General features: G+C 34.5%; 1 protein-coding gene across 3 annotated transcripts in view; it reads left to right on the top strand.

Annotated features, from left to right (window-relative positions):
* The first annotated feature begins 2952 nt into the window (after nucleotides 1–2952).
* Ebag9 (estrogen receptor binding site associated antigen 9) overlaps nucleotides 2953–17267 on the top strand; it is a 28397-nt gene continuing 14082 nt past the window's right edge. Inside the window, exons 1-3 of one of the 3 annotated variants that reach the window (XM_027952890.2) lie at nucleotides 2953–3041; nucleotides 12365–12462; nucleotides 15233–15311. In XM_027952890.2, the coding sequence (XP_027808691.1) occupies nucleotides 12380–12462; nucleotides 15233–15311 (162 nt within the window). In that variant the 5' untranslated portion in view covers nucleotides 2953–3041; nucleotides 12365–12379. Of the gene's footprint in view, nucleotides 3042–3608; nucleotides 3843–12364; nucleotides 12463–15232; nucleotides 15312–17267 lie in introns of those variants that run through there. The other 2 variants (XM_071602180.1, XM_027952899.3) reach the window with 2 other exon arrangements.

Raw genomic sequence — 17267 nt, 5'->3', positions numbered from 1 at the left:
ATACAATTTTCCAGAATATTAAAGTTTATTATTTTGAAAGCAAGGACATTTCTCTAGTAGAAAGAGCAATAAAACTTATCCATTAAAATTATCATCAGAAAATTCTATACTTTCAAATGTATCTGTTCAAAGCCATCACTCTAATGAGCTGCAAGGTTTTATTTTGCTTGATCAAAAAAATGACTTTATGATCTGTATTCAATCATGAACAGCTGCTCATTAATAAAAACCCATTAAAGTCCAAGTCAGAACAGCAGGTCTAAATTGTGCTTGAGCAGAGGGGGAAAAAAAAACCCCAAAACCAACACCTTTGGTGAAGAGCCAGGGAACTGGGTCTGAGGAAAATCTGTAAGCACAGAACTGTGTTTTCAAGGTCTGCTCCAACCTCTTAGGCAGGGTCAGTTGACCATATAGGAATCAGCACCAGCTGGAGAACTCAGAACAACAAAGACTATGCAGGCTTTGAAGAGGGAGACTAAGATGTGGCTTAAAAGCTAATAGCCCAAATAAATCAAACTGGAGATGGGCAGAGGCTGATCAGATACTTTAAAGTGGCTAAAATAGTTTGTGCACAGAGAAGGCAGAATTAACTATACCCCATGAGTATAAGCAATCCAGAAAAATATCTTTCACTTACTAAGTTCTTTCATTTTCATTATTTTTTTCATAAACTAAGTTCTATCCTTTATGTTTCTCCCATTTGACATTTGGTGCTGCCCTGCAGATGCTCCCACAGGTTTGGGCAAAGGACAAGACTGCACATTCCGAAGAGGTGATCCCCAAGCAAGATTCCAAATTACTGACATCCATAATCTCCAATTATGGCGTTACCACTCAACAAGTAAAGAAGACTTAAAAATATTCTTTCATAGGTATTTCTAATATAAAACTTGTTGAAATCCTTAGCAAGCCTTGTTGTTCTCTATTTGTTATTGTGTTGGGAAATAAGTATTCTGTAACTAATTGTTTCTCCAGAAACATATCTTTGTTTTGTTTCATGTGGAAGTGGCAAATTTAATAAAGAAAATTGTAGAATCATGAAAGAAAGAAAATGCCATGGGGCACATGAAGCCAAGATATAAGTCTTCAAGGAAAAAAATTGGAAATATTTATAGCCAGGTGCATTGATGCATGTCTCTAATCTCAGCGGCTCCAGAAGCTAAGGCAGGAGGATAGCAAGTTCAAAACCAGTTTTGTCAATTTAGTGAGGCCTTAAGTAACTGGGTGAGACCCGGTCTGAAAATTAAAAAAAAAGAAAAGAAAGAGAGATAGGGACTTGGCTCCATGGAAGAGCATACCTGGGTTCAATCCCTGGTTTAATTTTTTTTTGCTGTGAAGATTATTGGATTTGGGGAATCCAAAAAGTATTTGAAATTTCAGATTATTGGAATTTAGGCAAAATAAGATATAAAAGTTAGAGCAGGCAGTTAAGGGACCACAGAGAATTTCATGGATTTGGGGAGCTACAGTTAAAAGATGTAGTGTAATACCAGTAATGCAGTAACAGCTATTATCTGTGAATACCTGCTATGTGCTAACAACTTTGAAAGCATTAGCAATCTATGAAGTAGGCACTATTGTGGCCATTTTACTGATGGGAAACTGAGGCTAAGGGATTAAATAATGTATCTATGTTTACACAGAACCTGAGTAAGAGTTAAATTCACTTCCTTCCTTGGAGATAAAAATATTAATTAATAGAAATGTGGAGTAGGTTGGAGTGGGGAAGGTGGAGGAAGATTACTACAAAGACAAGTAGGTCAGTGCTGGGTCAGGGTGAGAGAACAAAAGTAGTAGTAGTTTTTTTAAAAAGAGGTATTTGAAGAAAAAAGCTAGTGGAGCAACAATTTGCATAAACTGTTTTCAGCATTCGACCACACATACAAACTTCAAGCCTTCCTCACCAATCTGCAACAGTTTTCTGAATGTTCCTTGCCAACAAGAGCAAAGAACTCCAGGTTTTTAAAGCATGGGATGAGAGAAAATACAGAAGAGAGAAAGAGAGGGGAGAAGATGGTGGTGGTGGTGATTATTATTAATGATTATTAAATCAGGTTGCAAAGACAGAACAACTAAAAGAACACAACTTGGCAGAATGGCCAGCCCTGGTTGCACTAGAGGTACAAATGAAGGAACTCAGTGAAATATAACGTTTTTACTTTCAGTTGCAGAATATTTAGGGGGCTGGGGTTGTAGCTCAATGGTAAAGCACTTGCCTTGCACATGTGAGGCACTGGGTTCCATTCTCAGCACCACGTAAAAAACAAATATATAAAATAAAGGGATTGTGTCCATCTACAACTAGAAAAATATAGTTTTTTAAAAAAGAAAATTTAGTAAAAAAAAAAAAGCGGAAGAGGCCAATGAATGAAACTCAGCATTTAGCATCCCTGAGGACTAGGCTCTGTCCTGGCCACATCCCAAATATGCTGGGACAGAGGGGGACGCTCTCATTTTTTGGCAAAATAGATGCTCCTTTCCTTAGTACCGTCTGGCATTAGGATTCTGTGGGTGGGACAGAAAAGAAAAGGGTTTGATTGGGAGGCACTGTACACATACGGAAAGTAGAACAACTTAGCGCAAACCCAGGAGCTCCAGTGAAGAAGCCCACACAATTTACAACAGTCACAAAAACCCAACCGCGACCAAACCTCCGCAGGCAGGCCGCCGCTCGCCCCGCCCCTCGACATTCATTGGCTTCCAGTTCCGACGTCAGACCCACAGCTTCTTGCCTATTGGACCAGACAGCAGCTGGGGCGGGGTGCGGAAGTGAGCGCCTGGAGACAACCGAGAGCCGCCTTCAAGGAGGGAGAGAGGGAGGGGCTGGGGGAGGGTTTCCCGAAGAGGGGACGGCCATGGCAGCTGCGCGGCGGCAACGGCGGCTGCGACGGAGCGCGCGCCCGGCTTTGAATGAGCGGGGCTGGGACTGAAAAGGCGGAGCGCGAGCTCAAAGAAACGAACGGCAGCGCGCGCGCGCCTCGTGTGCGCGCGCGGCCCGCGGCAGCTCGGAGCCTCCGCCGGGCGGGGAGGGGGAGGGGCAGGTGAGTGTATTGGCTTGCGCGCGCCCGCGAGGGGCTTTCCTCTCCCAATCCCCACCTCGACCCCAGCCCCAGCCCTAGGGTGTCACCTGCCCTTCCCCGTCAGCCCTCTGTCTCGCCCCCCACTTCCCGCCCTCCCACCTTTCTTTGCGCCCCTCCAGCTCGCCTCCCCCCACGGCCGACCGCCGCTCTAGGGTACTGTTTCCGGGTCAGGGTGACCTCTGGGATGCGGGAAGCGCGACCAGGAGCCGGTTCGGCTTGTAGCCCTTGCCATGGCGCGCTCACGCGTGGGAGACGGGCCTTTGAGGCACCGGCCCGGAACACCCCCAATGGTGAAATACCCGTCCCGGGAGGGAAATTCGCCGGTCCTACCTGCCCTCTCTAGAGGCCTCGCACCTCTCAAGGCCGATTTGCCCACAGTCCACGTCCCAGCCCACCGGGCACCCACCTCCGGGAACCGTGAGCGTTCCTCGTAACGCGGTGCGCAGGGCGTGGGACGTGTGACCTGAAAGCGCGCACTTTTTCTCATCTGTGCAGTGGGTATGATTTTCCCCCATCAACCAGTTTTAGGTGGGGGATCTGAAATTAAACCATTTTAGTTATGAAACTCAATTTAGACTTCTAGGAGACGTACCCCTTGCTAACAGTCCCAGTGGTGTCACATTGAGGGCCTGAACTTACAGTTGCCACAGATGGTACAGAATGTTGGCTTTTACAGCCAGCTCTCACACTCCACTTCTGTTTCCGCTTTTCTTACTTGCTGCTACTGCTGAACCCTTCTTTTTCAAATTCAAGTGAGTCCAGGTAAATTTTATCTTTTTGAAGCTTTCCTTTAAGCTACTTTAGAGAATTACAGATTTAATTAGAGGATATTTCCGTCTCGTACTTGATTATATGGTTTTTCAAGCGTTGGTATGAAAAGATTCAGAAATGTAGTTTTGGAAATACAGCACTTGACGACTTGTTCAGTGTGTAAGAAACAGATTGGCTGGCTTGTTTAATGAATCGTGACAGAGTGGATCTACACCATGGGATTTCGAGCGGTTTATTGAGAATTACGAGAAGGAAAGATGTCTTTGATCTATCATTTGCTGTTAGATAATACTTTTTATTGTAGGAAAAATGTTTTGACGCAGCAGAGCTCTCATTCCTTTTGATTTCCTAGAGATGTCATTATTTTCAAAAGCTCTGAAGATAAGTTGTTTCATAGTCCTGAAATTTACTTTGCTATATCTCAAGTTTCTGTATCTTCCTAGTAATTATTAAGGAAAATTTAATAGGTTAATAGTATTGCTTAGTCCCAGAAAGTATTGTAAAGCAACCAAACTGCTAAGTCTAAGATACATACTTAATCAAATTTATTATTTGACGGCTTTTCAAAAATCATACTTGAAGCAATGGGTACAAAATTAAAAGTTTTGGAATATGATGTGGAGAGAGCTGGGACTTGGGTTCATCAGTCTCTTTAAATCCTGGGTGCCTGATTCTGTGCCTCACTCACCCAGGCCAATTGTTGACCTCCATTTCCAATTGAAATGGGAATAGAGACACCAGCCTTTTTTGGTCATCATTATGGTTCCAGTGAAGTGGAAGAACATACATGGCCAAGAACTATGTCTTGAATAGATCAGTGTTTCAAGAATGTTTATTTCTTTTCATTCAAGAAATATCTGAGTACCTACTATGTATTTGGCATTGTCTAAAACCTAGAAATATCAACTGAGCATCACTAATGGGGTTCTACCTCCTTAGCCCCTTTGTAATCAATAGGAGGAGTAAGTATGCATTCAAGTTCATGATAGTTTAGCAGCTGATGCAAGGTTTCTGTGTGCTGGCCTGGGAGTGTTTTCCAGTGTGCAATGTAGTGTCTGTTACACAGTAATATTTTTAGTCCTTTAATTGATTTGTAACTTTAAGTAAATACAAGTCTAGAAGAATATTCCTGTCTGCAAATCAGGGTAATTATTAAAATCTGAAGTGTCGGTTGATAGCTTGATTGCATTTTCCCATTTCATTGCAACTGTTTGGAAATTTTATCTTGGAAATTATAATATCTTCACTGAATTACTAAAAATGTTTATTTTTAGGGGAGTTATTCTTATTTAAGGCTTTTTGTTTGTTTGTTTTTTGGTTAGTCATCTTGTTTTGTGGTTCTGGGGATCAGACCCAGGGGTTCATGCCTGTGAGGCAAACACTTGGCCATTAAGCCACTTTCCCAACCCTTTGGTGATTTATTCTTGATTGCTGAATTAAGTCAATCTAGGCTTGAATACAAGTCATTGGATAGAGGAATATGGAAATGTCTTTACTCTCTGTGCTTCAGTTCTATGAAATAAGAAAAGTAATATCTCATGATGGCTGGGTGCCATGGCACACACCTGTAATCACCAGCCTCAGCAACTTAGTGAGGGCCAAAGCAACTTGGCAAGACCTATCTCAAAAAATAAAAAAGGATTGGGGATGTGGCTTAGTGGTAAAGTTCTCCTGGGTTCAATCCCTGGCACAAAATAAAACAAAACCTCACGATGGTTTTGTACATTACATGAGGTAATATTAAGATGATGATGGTCAATGACTATTAGTTCTCTTCTCTCACTAACCACAAAACAAATTCTCCATAGAATGAGGCTATTCTTAATTGCAATGGAAGGAATTCTATTCTGTAATCAGCAATAGTACAATTTTCTGTTTTTCTATTGGAAAAAAACTTCAAATTTTATTTCCTGTTACTGTTGGAATAATTCAAGTGGACAAATACTTATCTAATAATGACACCAACAGTATTTGTAGGAAGGTAATGGCTGTAGTTACCAAGCTCTGTATGAAATTTGTTTTCATCTTTTTATCCATATATATTCTGAGATCAGCCCTTGTTCCCATTACCTAAATAGTGTCTTCTTTCAAAAGTCTTGCTGGAGTATCTCTTTGGTTTTCTTTTCTTTCTCACCAACTGCCACATGCTTTAATCTTTCTATTAGCTGCCTTTTATATGTTTTTTTTTCTTAAAATTTCTGTTAAACTGTCATTTGGGGAAGTTTGCTTTTATTTTGGTTGAGTTATATTGTTAACAAATCAGCTTGAAATTAAGCTCTTGCCATCTTATTCAGATCATTCTACTCATAATGAAGCAATTGAAACCTTTCAAGTTTTTGCAAAAAGTTAACTAAAGGTGCAGGTGAATAGAATCTTGTGGAGAAGGATTATGCAGGACAGGTAAGGGTATAATATAGTAATAACTATAGTACAATCTAGAAAATGTGGGTTTCTTAGAGAAAACGGAATTAAAAGACATCACCTTAGTCCAGTAAGAGGTAATAAAAGCTTTTGCCAGGCAAGTTTCAGTGGAAACAGGAAATAATATGGGCAATATTTGTAAATTTCAGTAAGGTCTTTTTGGCAGTTAGAATGTAAGCCAACATGAGAGAAAAGGAGTTAATATTGTTTTAATTTTAAATGTTGGTAAACCATTGGTTGAAAATGTATTTGGCAGAAATATTTAAATAACATGAACACTGAAATTTGTAATAATCTCCTAGTTTACTTTCTTTAGGAGTCATTGTTGTTTCTAACTTCTCGATTAGTAGGCCCTCTCTAGCACAGACTTTAAGTAAATCACCTCATGATGAGACAGCTTCCATATATACAAAAATATATGAGCATTGCTTTCGGATTCTTTTGGAGCTCTACCACTGTAAATTTGATAGTCTATAAGCTCCTTTTTAGCCCTGGAAATAGAAAGAACTAGCTGTATGTTTTGTTTTTCTTAGAGCTGTCAGTAATGGCTCTAGAGAGCAATCAAGATCAGGTACCATGAGAACTGTCTATTTTCCTTGCTTTCTGGTTTGTTTTGTGTGTTGTGTGTGTTTTGAACTTTTCTGTTGAGGTCTAACATATAAACTATATATATAGTAAAGTAAATATTGGTATTACCACCCAGGTTGAGATGAAGATCTTAATTTCTTAATGCTCCCATGCTCCCTCTCAGAGATGACCATTAATTTTTATTATTAAAATTTTAAACCATGCAAGGAAATATTATGTTAGTTTAGAAAACATTATTATATGCTGTTTTCAAGAACTTAAGAGATTACTGTTTATGTAGGTAGAATATCCTTTATCCAAAATACATGGGACCAGTATTTTAGATTTTGTTTGGGGAGAGAAGGAAGGTTGGAATCTTTGCATACACAAAATGTAATATCTTGAGGATGAGAACCATGTTTAAACCTAAAATTCATTTGTTTCATATATACCTTATACACATTGCCCAAGGGTAATTTTGTGTATTAAATAAAATATTATGGTGAAATTTCTATGTGGCACTCATATCAGATTTAAAACTTCAGATTAGAGATGTTCAACTCACATACTAGTAATTAAAAACGAGACAGTGCTCTCTGCTTTAATTCCTATAAATTAGTTTTAAAACAGCATGTTATTAATAGTATAGGATTGGTGTTTATATAGGAATTTAGTCCTTGTTATTTTTACAGATATTATTGCTTATCTTATATAAAGTAATTTTAAAAAATGAATCAGTATTTCAGTTTGAGGAGAAACATATAGCTGTCTCTTTAATGTGCTTACATGATAATTGTTATTTAAGTTTTGGTTTCATTCCCTTTTAAGTAAATTTGTATAGAACTGAAGTCCAAATTATATTATTTTTTTATTGGGGGAAAAAACATTAAAATTTTTTTATTTTTCCCCTTGTAGGAAATCACTATTTCAAATACTCCTATTGGCCAACTATAGTAATTATTTCTAAAGATGTTAATAATGGACTGGGAGACCAGTGATTTTTAGTTATGACTGTTATTACTTAGTTGCTTTAACTTGAGTACCACAGTTAACTTTTTTTTTCCTCGCTTGGGAAATTAAGAAGTTGGATGACATATATTATCAAGTTAATCCAACACAGGAATCATGGTTCTAAATGTGTACTCAGTAATGTTCCTCCTGACAAAAGAACAAGGAAAAGCTAAAATATGAAATTCCTTTATCAGAAACATTTCCTGTGTGTATATGTGTGTGTGTATATGCCTGTGTATGTCTTGTGACTTGATTTAATGTGTGATCTCCTCCTCAATAGTGGGAAAAGACTGTCTCCTGTGCATTAACAGATTTTATTTGCCTTTCTCCTCTTTTGCATTTTTTGAGACCCTGAATAGGAGTATTCAAGATTACTTAATTAATTTAGTCAAATTTAATTTGTGCTAAAACTCATTTTATGTAATCTTAAAATAAATAGTGACTATTAAGGGAATATATGCAATACATATATGGTATAGTTAACTCCGATGTGTAAAGAAATATGTGAAATCAATGATATTTAAAAGGCTGGCAAAATAATACTGGTTTTACCGTTTTTTAGAATTTTTCTATTGCTATAGGTTTAATTAGTTTTCAGTTCCTGTAGCATTTCTTTTATATATATATATATATATATATATATATATATATATATATATATATATATATATATATAATGTCTTTATTTAATTACAGTGGGGAGGGACTTTGAGTGTGATCTGTAAGGATTCAGACTCTGGAAATTAGGTTCAAATCCTAGTTCTGGATTTTATCAATTCTGTGACTTTGGCCAGGTTATTTGACTCCCTTGTACTTCAGCTTCCCTATCTAAAATAGGGATCAAAAGTACTTGTTTCAAGTCCTTCACAGTGATATTGTGAGTATTAACTGAATTATACCATGTAAAGCATTTAAAAATGCTTATTATATAGTAAGAGTTAGTATAGTGTATTGAAATCTATTGTGAAATTAGAGTTCCTAGATAAATCTGGAAATGTGTTTATTACTAATTGCCATAGTTTCCTAATGGAAATTGGCTCTCCAGAAAGAATAGCAAATAATAAATATAAGATAATGTTAAATTTTTGAGTTTCAAACCACAATTTGAAAAATTTTCTAATTTATATGGTATAATGTTGTCCAAAAATGTCTCAGTATAGACTGTTTTGAGAGCTTGTATGAGCTATAATTGAATTATAGAAATTGCACTTATCGTATGATTCGGTTAGTTTTGATGGATAAATACATGTCCCTGAAGCTGTCACCACTTTAAAAAATATATGTATTATCTCTGAAATATTCTCCTGCTCCTCAGTAATCTATCCTTTCCACCTCTCCCTGCCCTATCCGAAAGCACTAGTGTTATGCTTCCTGTTATTATATACTTGTTTGCATTTTCTAGAGTGTTTTTTAAGTGTATAGAATCATACAGTATATATTTTTTTGGGATATCTTTATTTTGGTATAATTATTCTGAGACATATTTATGCTATTACTATAACAATAGCTCATTCATTTTTATTGTTGAACATATATATATACCACAATTGGTTCATTTACCTGTTGATATACAGTTAGGTTGTTTCTTGTTTAGAACTATTAAAAATAAAGCTGCTATCAAGTAAAATTCTTTGTATGGGCATGTCTTTTATTTATCTTGTGTTTTTCTTTATCTATGTTTGTTTGAGTTTGTAAGAAGTTAAGAAAAACTTTGTACCATTTTACTTTCCCACTACTGATGTGGGAGAGTTCCAGTTGCTCTACATCCTTGCCGGTATTTGGTATGGTCATTATTTTTAGTTTAAGCAATTCTAATTAGGTGTGTAAGTAGGTTCTAGCTGTGTTTTTAATTTATATTTCTATGATAATTAATGATGTTGACCATCATTTTATGTATTTATTTTAAAATAAAAATCTAAAATATCTTTCTATTCTAGAGTCACAAATGTTTTTTTTTTACAACTTTGTAGCTTCAGATTTTACATTAGGTCTATAATATTTTGAGTTATTGTTTGTTAATAGTGTGAGATATAATCAAAGTTTTTTGTTGTTGTTTGCATATGAATACCCAGTTTTTCCAGCACTATTTGTTGGAAAAACTATCCTTTTCTCCTGAACTTTTCTTTTCATCTTTGTCAAATTTCAGTTCTTTTTTATGTGGGTCTGTCTCTGTACTTTTCATCCATCTATTTGTATATATTGACTCCAGTTCTATACAGTTTTGTTTATTGTAGTTTTATAACAGGTCTTAAAAATCTGGTAGTGTTAATCCTTGAACATATTCTTTTTCAGTTTTTTTTTTTTTTTTTGCAATTATATGTTCTTTGCATTTCCATATAAGTTTCAGAATTAACTTGTCAACTTAGAGAAAAAACCTACAGAGATTTTCATTTGGATTGCATCAAATCTAAAGATCAATTTGGGGAGCCTTGATACCTTAACAATATTGAGTCTTCCCACCCTGAAAAAGTCTTTTTAAATTAATGCAGGTCTTTTAAATTTCTCTCAGCAATATTGGTCATTTTTTGATGTGCAGATCTTTCATTAGAATTGTCCCTAGGTATCATATTTATTGATGCTCTACACAGTTTTTCCTGATTGTTGTTAAATATAACAATAAAATTGATTGTAGAGTTCACGAATTTTCTTCATAGACAGTTTTCTTTCTTTCTAATCGAAACCCCTTCCCTTCCTTCCTTTTTTACTTTTGCCAGAACCTCCCCTACAGTGTTTAGTAGAAATGGTATAAGTGGAACATACTTGAGTTGTTCATGATTTTAGGGTGATGGGTATAGTTTTTACACATTTACTCTCATATTTCTGTAGGTTTTTAAAAATACATATATAGATGTTGTTAACCAGGTTGAGAAAGTTTCTTTCTATTCCTAGTTCTTCCGAGTTTTTATCAGAAATGGATGTTGAATTTTGTTAAAGGGTTTTTCTGTCTCTACTGAAATGTTTTTCAGTATGCTAATATCATGAATTATTTTTGATTTTTGAATGTTAAATCAGTCCTGCAATCTGAGCTGAGCTCAACTTGGTCATGATGTAGTCTTTTTATGTATGGTTGTATTCAATTTATCAGTATTTTGTTAAAGCAGTTTTGCCTTCTATATTCTTAAGATATTAATCTCTATTTTTTTCTGGTAATGTCTTTGTCTAGATTAGTATCCATGTAATGCTGATATCAAATAATGAGTTGGGAAATATTCTTTTTCAGTTTTTTGTCAGTTCCTGTGAAACTGGTATTAAACATTCGTATATGGTAGAACTCAATAGTGAAGCCATCTAGACCTGGAAGTTTTTAAACTATAAATCAAACTTCTTTAATAGATATGAGATTTTTAGGTTGTCTATTTCTTCTTGTACTTTGATATCTTAAATGGAATTTACTTGTTTCATCTCATTTGTAAAATATAGTCATAATGTTGCTTATAATGTTTTCTCATTATCCTTTTAGTATCTGTTAGCCCTAATTATATAATCTCTCTCACAAAAGATACTGGCAAAGTTTTTGACATGTTTTATATTAAAATGTACTTATGATTGAGTGGCCCCTTTATGATTGTCAAATGACTTTTTTACCTGGTAATATTGCTTTCTGTAAAGTCTTGTTTGACATTGAAGTAGTCCTATCAGCTTTCTTTTGATTAGTGTTAGCATAGTATAGTTTCACCATCCTTTTAACATATTTATATCTTGATATTAAAATGCATTTCTTGTGGGCCACATATACTGGGGTCTTCCTTTTTTATTCAACGTAGCAACCTCTGCCTTTTTGTTGGAATGTTAGGTAATTTGCAGTTATCATCTTGCAATTTATTTTCAAATTTTCTTACTGTCATTTGTTCCTCCTTCCCTTGTTTTTTGTTGTCTTTTCTATAGAATAAGTTTTTATCTCTTTTATTAGCTTATTGGCAGTGACCAGACTTTACCCTTCATAAAATGATTTAATTTGCTTATTAAGGGATAGGCCTAGGTATCAATATTTCTTTGACCAGATCTCCAGATTTGTGAACCACTGTACTAGATGAGCTCTTTGGTTGCTTTTTAATTCATAAACTATGGGACTTAATTCATTTTCAATTTATAAAATGGATATAACAAAATCTACCTGAAGATTAAAGTGTTTAATATATTTCGAATAGTGCTATATTCATATAGTTCAAAATTCTAAAGGTACAAAAAGATTTAATATATACTTATACTTTTTTGAATTCTAAAATTGTAAGTAAATTTGTGCTAAATAGATTATTTAAGCAAAATTATTTATAAAAAGTGTTAAAGGATTTTTTCACAAACTAAAAAACTCTTTAGAAACCTAATTTCTAAAGCTGTTAATATTATTTACACTTCAATAAAATTTATTGTGTTATATTTGTAGCTTCTAGAGAAAAGTTAAAATATGTAAGAGTTTTCTCAGTGCATAAGTACTTTCCAACTTGATTTAAGAATAGGAATATGGTGTATGAAATCATCTAATGCTTTTGGGTATGTGTACCTTTTTTTTGAAGGTTTTAATTCTCATCATGGCTATCACTCAGTTTCGGCTATTTAAAGTTTGTACCTGCCTAGCAACAGTATTCTCATTCCTAAAAAGATTAATATGCAGGTAAGTAAATTTTATATTCAAACTGACCTGTTTATCTTCTAACTAGTTTTGAATTCCTTTATAACGTCAGAAATGTAGAAGAGATTCTGTTTACACTCTCTTGATTGTAATATTTGTTCATTAATTTCTAGTATTTTAAAAAATATTGTTTTTCTATTTGAGATCTAGAAAGTGAAGTTAATTGTTTTTGTTTGTTCAAATTCTTAAATCTTCCATTTAAATAACATGCTTAATACTATAGAATTTTAGAAATAAGCAGGCTGACTTTCATTATTATAATCATCACAGAAATTTTATGTAATGTTTTATTATTGGAATGTTTTAAGGTGGTTCAGTGAAATTAGGCATAGGTATTTCTGTCTATACTAATATAGGAATGTTGTTTTGTATTAGTAAAAAAATTTAACAGAGACCCTAAATTAAATAGATTTTTTTTATTTCTTAAGTAATATTCCAAAATATGCAGGTGGTCCAAAGCAGGTAGTTTATTCAGCATCAGTAGGTTATCCATTATCCATAAAGTCCAGTTCCTTCTCTATGTCACATGAACATACCCTAGAGCTATGCCTTCTAACCCATGTGCTAAGGTGCCACAGAGCTTCTTATAGGGTGCTACAAAATATTTTAAACTCCAGTGAAACATAGTGATATAGTACCTGTTGAATACTGCATGAATTCATCACTCAAGGTAGTTTCTATTTGCAGCATGACATCCAGCAGCATTCTAAACTTATGATGGATCGCTTTTAACACTGAAAACAAATTTTTGTTTACTTGTATGTTTGGTGAGGTATCTTTGCAAAGTTAGGTTTTTAGGTTGTAATTAAAATCATATACTACACCAAAATGTAGAGCAGAAAATGAAGGTGGCAGTGCCTAATTTAATTAAGTGCTTGAGAAGCTACACAGTGTCCAACAGGCACACACATTGCATTAATAAGGAATTTTATTTCATTAAAAATAAAACTACATTTTCTTTAAATTTATGTGTATTGTTTTTCTCAACTGACTTTTTAATGGTAGCTAAGCACTTAGGACCTATATAAGTATTAAGTTGTTTGTGTCTAACTGGTTAATCAGAGGAACAGTTGATATTTATTTTGGCCTAGGAGTACTGTGAAAAAAATTACTGACACACTAAGAATAAAGTGGAATAAAATAGGAAGTGTATGATAATCAGCTGTCTTTTTAGTAGATAGATTTAGAAGTTGCACACAACGATTCTGTTCCCACTGTGTGGAGTTTAGCTATATAGATAGCCATCTAGATCCAAAGTAGGCTGGGAAATATAATATTTAGCTAAATGGCCATTTGGTAGCTGCTAAAAGAATTAAGTGCCATTGAATTTATTGGTGGAAGTAGAGTGGTCTGCAGTTGAGGAAAAACGTATTGCTGTGGGAATGAGATGATGAAATAGAGATTATCACTACAAGAGAAATGAAAAAAGAAATGGAAAATTTAGGTGGTTGACTGTTGAAATCACCCAAGAGCACAGGATTTGGGAATTAGAAAAAACAGTGAACGAAGTACTCAAGTTATCAAGAATAAAGGAAAATGGGTGAGAAATTCACTATGTAAACCAGAATAAGAATGAATATTAATTACCAGAATGTTAAAAGAAGCATTGTATTAACACTGTGATGAATTATAGGTGTTTTCTTTTTGTATTTGTAATTTCTAAAAATTCTGGTCAATATCAATTAGTTTTAGAATAAGAAACTGCATTTGATTTTAACTATTAAGGATTTTCCTGTTATCACTATAAATTTCTGTGGTCAATATAAATATATTTAGGATTAATTATATGTTCAGTTTTAATGAAAACCAACTCTTTGTTAAGATAAACCTCTTTTAAATGTCAAAAAGAACATAGATTATGTGTTATAAAACACCAGGCTTTTGTCATAAATTTTGTAATGGACTATAGTACTTCTGTATTAATTCTTTAAACAAATAATGTATAACTTCTAAACTTGATAACTGTCTTTACCAATTAGCACTAAGGAGATAGTTTATAGATTACTTGAAATTAAGCAAATGACTAGTTGTTTGTTATAGCTACCAGAGTTTTTGAATGCCTTTCTATGTAGCAGGCATTGTGTGGCTTTAAACATGTCAATTAAATCTTCACAACAATCTTACAAAAGCAGGCTTGAATACCTGCATTTTACAGAGGGTATTGGAACTAAGAGGTTACTTCTATTGAGAAGTAACATTGCAAACCATAGTTTACACAGATTCCAAAGCCCACCTTCCCAGTAAAGTGTCTGGAGCCCATTTCCTTAACAGTTGAGTAACAATATGTCCAATTAATGTAGTACTTTTTCTATTAATCATTAAAACTCAGTTTATAATTTAGTTTAATCTAGAGATTTTCAAACTTAATAGTTAGTCTTACCAAGAACTCAGTATGTAAAACATAAAAAGCCTATCCACATGCTGATAATAGCATAGATGGCCCAGAGCTTCATCTATAGAACCCATAGCACTCTAAGGAGCATGGTTTGAAACTACCTTGTATCTTTGTTTTTGACTTTATATTTCTCCTTAATTTATAATTATGAGTCCTAAACCCGAAAAGCAGCTGTTTTTGTAAGATTTTAAAGACATTCACAAGATCTGTGATTCATGCTTTTTATTTTCCTCATAGCTTGATGAGCAATAGTTAATTACTAAAATCAATAATTATAAGCCTTAAATTACTGTCTATAATGCTTTTCACCTCTTCTTATTTTGTTCTTGAAATAAATTGTTTCATGGATTATTTCAGATCTGGCAGAGGAAGGAAATTAAGTGGAGACCAAATAACTTTACCAACTACAGTTGATTATTCATCAGTTCCTAAGCAGGTAAATCTTTTTTGAAAAATTGAATGTATTACAGAACAGGAATTTTCCTGGATTGTATACCATTAGGTCATAATTTAGTAGTTGAGTTTTTTTGTTGCTGTTCTGTATTTTTCAGTTCTAAAATTTCTAATTGATTCTTCATTTTATCTTCTATTTCTTTGCTGACATTTTCTATTCTTTCTAGTGGTTTCAAATGTTTGCTATGACTTTTGGAGCATTTTTACATTTCAAAGTCTTAGATAATTTTAACATTTACATCATTGAAGAATTGGCATCTATTAATTAATTTTTCATATGAATTGAGATTTATTGATGCCACATATGATGAATAATAAATTCTGGATTGTTTTATGAACATTTTGAATGTTATATTTTGGGACTGTCTTATTTAAATTCTGCTGAGAATGTTGATTTTTTTTTTTTTTTTAGTTTTATTGATTTTTTTTTTTAAAATACACGACAGCGGAATGCATTACAGTTATTACACATACAGAGTACAGTTTTTCATATTTTTGTATATAGAGTATATTCATGCCAATTTATGCCTTTATACATGTACTTTTTTGCATTATAATTCTTATTACACATATATATCACAATTTTTCATATCTGTTTATAGATAAAGTATGTTGACACCTAATTCGAGTCTTCATACATGTACTTTGGATAATGAAGTCCATCACATTCCACCGCCTTTGCTAATCCCCTGCCCCCTCCCTTTCCCTCCCATCCCTCTTCCCTATCTAGAATTCATCAAATCTTCCCATGTTCCCCCTCCCTACCCCACTATGAGTCAGCCTCCTTATTATCAGAGAAAACATTAGGCATTTGTTTTGGGGGGATTGGCTAACTTCACTTAGCATGATCTTCTTCAACACCATCCATTTACCTGCACATGCCATGATTTTATTCTCTTTTAATGCTGAGTAAAATTCCATTGTGTATATATGCCACATTTTTTTTAATCCATTCATCCACTGAAGGACATCTAGGTTGGCGCCACAGTTTAGCTATTGTGAATTGTGCTGCTATAAACATTGATGTGGCTGTGTCCCTGTAGTATGCTGTTTTTAAGTCCTTTGGGTATAGTCCAAGGAGAGGGATAGCTGGGTCAAATGGTGGTTCCATTCCCAGATTTCCAAGGAATCTCCATACTGCTTTTCAAATTGGCTGTACCAATTTGCACTCCCACCAGCAGTGTATGAGTGTACCTTTTTCCCCACATCCTCTCCAGCACTTATTGTTGTTTGTCTTCATAATAGCTGCCACTCTGACTGGGGCGAGATGATATCTTAGAGTAATTTTTATTTGCATTTCTCTGATTGCTTATTACACAGACAGAGTACAAGCATTTTATAAGAAATTATAAGCATTTTTTCATATATTTGTTAATTGATTGTATATCCTCTTCTGAGAAGTGTCTGTTCAGGTCCTTGGCCCATTTGTTGATTGAGTTATTTGTTTTTTTGGTGCTTAGCTTTTTGAATTCTTTATATATCCTAGAGATTAGTGTTCTATCTGATGTGTGAGGGGTAAAAATTTTCTCTAAGATACTTGGGAATCAACTTAACAAAAGAGGTGAAAGATATATACAGTGAAAACTACAGAACCCTAAAGAGAGAAATCAAAACCTTAGAAGATGGAAAGATCTACCTTGCTCTTGAATAGGCAGAATTAATATTATCAAAATGACCATACTACCAAAAGTACTATACAGATTTGATGCAATTCCGATCAAAATCCCAGTGGCATTCTTCAAAAAAATAAAAAAAACAATCATGAAATTCATCTGGAAAAATAAGAGACCCAGAATAACTAAAGCAATCCTTAGCAGGAAGAGCAAAGCAGGTGGCATCACTATACCAGACCTTAAACTATACTGCAGAGCAGAAGTAACAAAAACAGCATGGTATTGGCACCAAAACAGACTGGTAGACCAATGGTACAGAATAGAGG

The sequence above is a fragment of the Marmota flaviventris genome, chromosome 15 (genome assembly GCF_047511675.1).
Source record: "Marmota flaviventris isolate mMarFla1 chromosome 15, mMarFla1.hap1, whole genome shotgun sequence".
Taxonomy (NCBI): domain Eukaryota; kingdom Metazoa; phylum Chordata; class Mammalia; order Rodentia; family Sciuridae; genus Marmota; species Marmota flaviventris.
The sequence above is the reverse complement of the archived record's forward strand: the minus strand, read 5'-3'. Positions and strand labels throughout refer to the sequence as shown.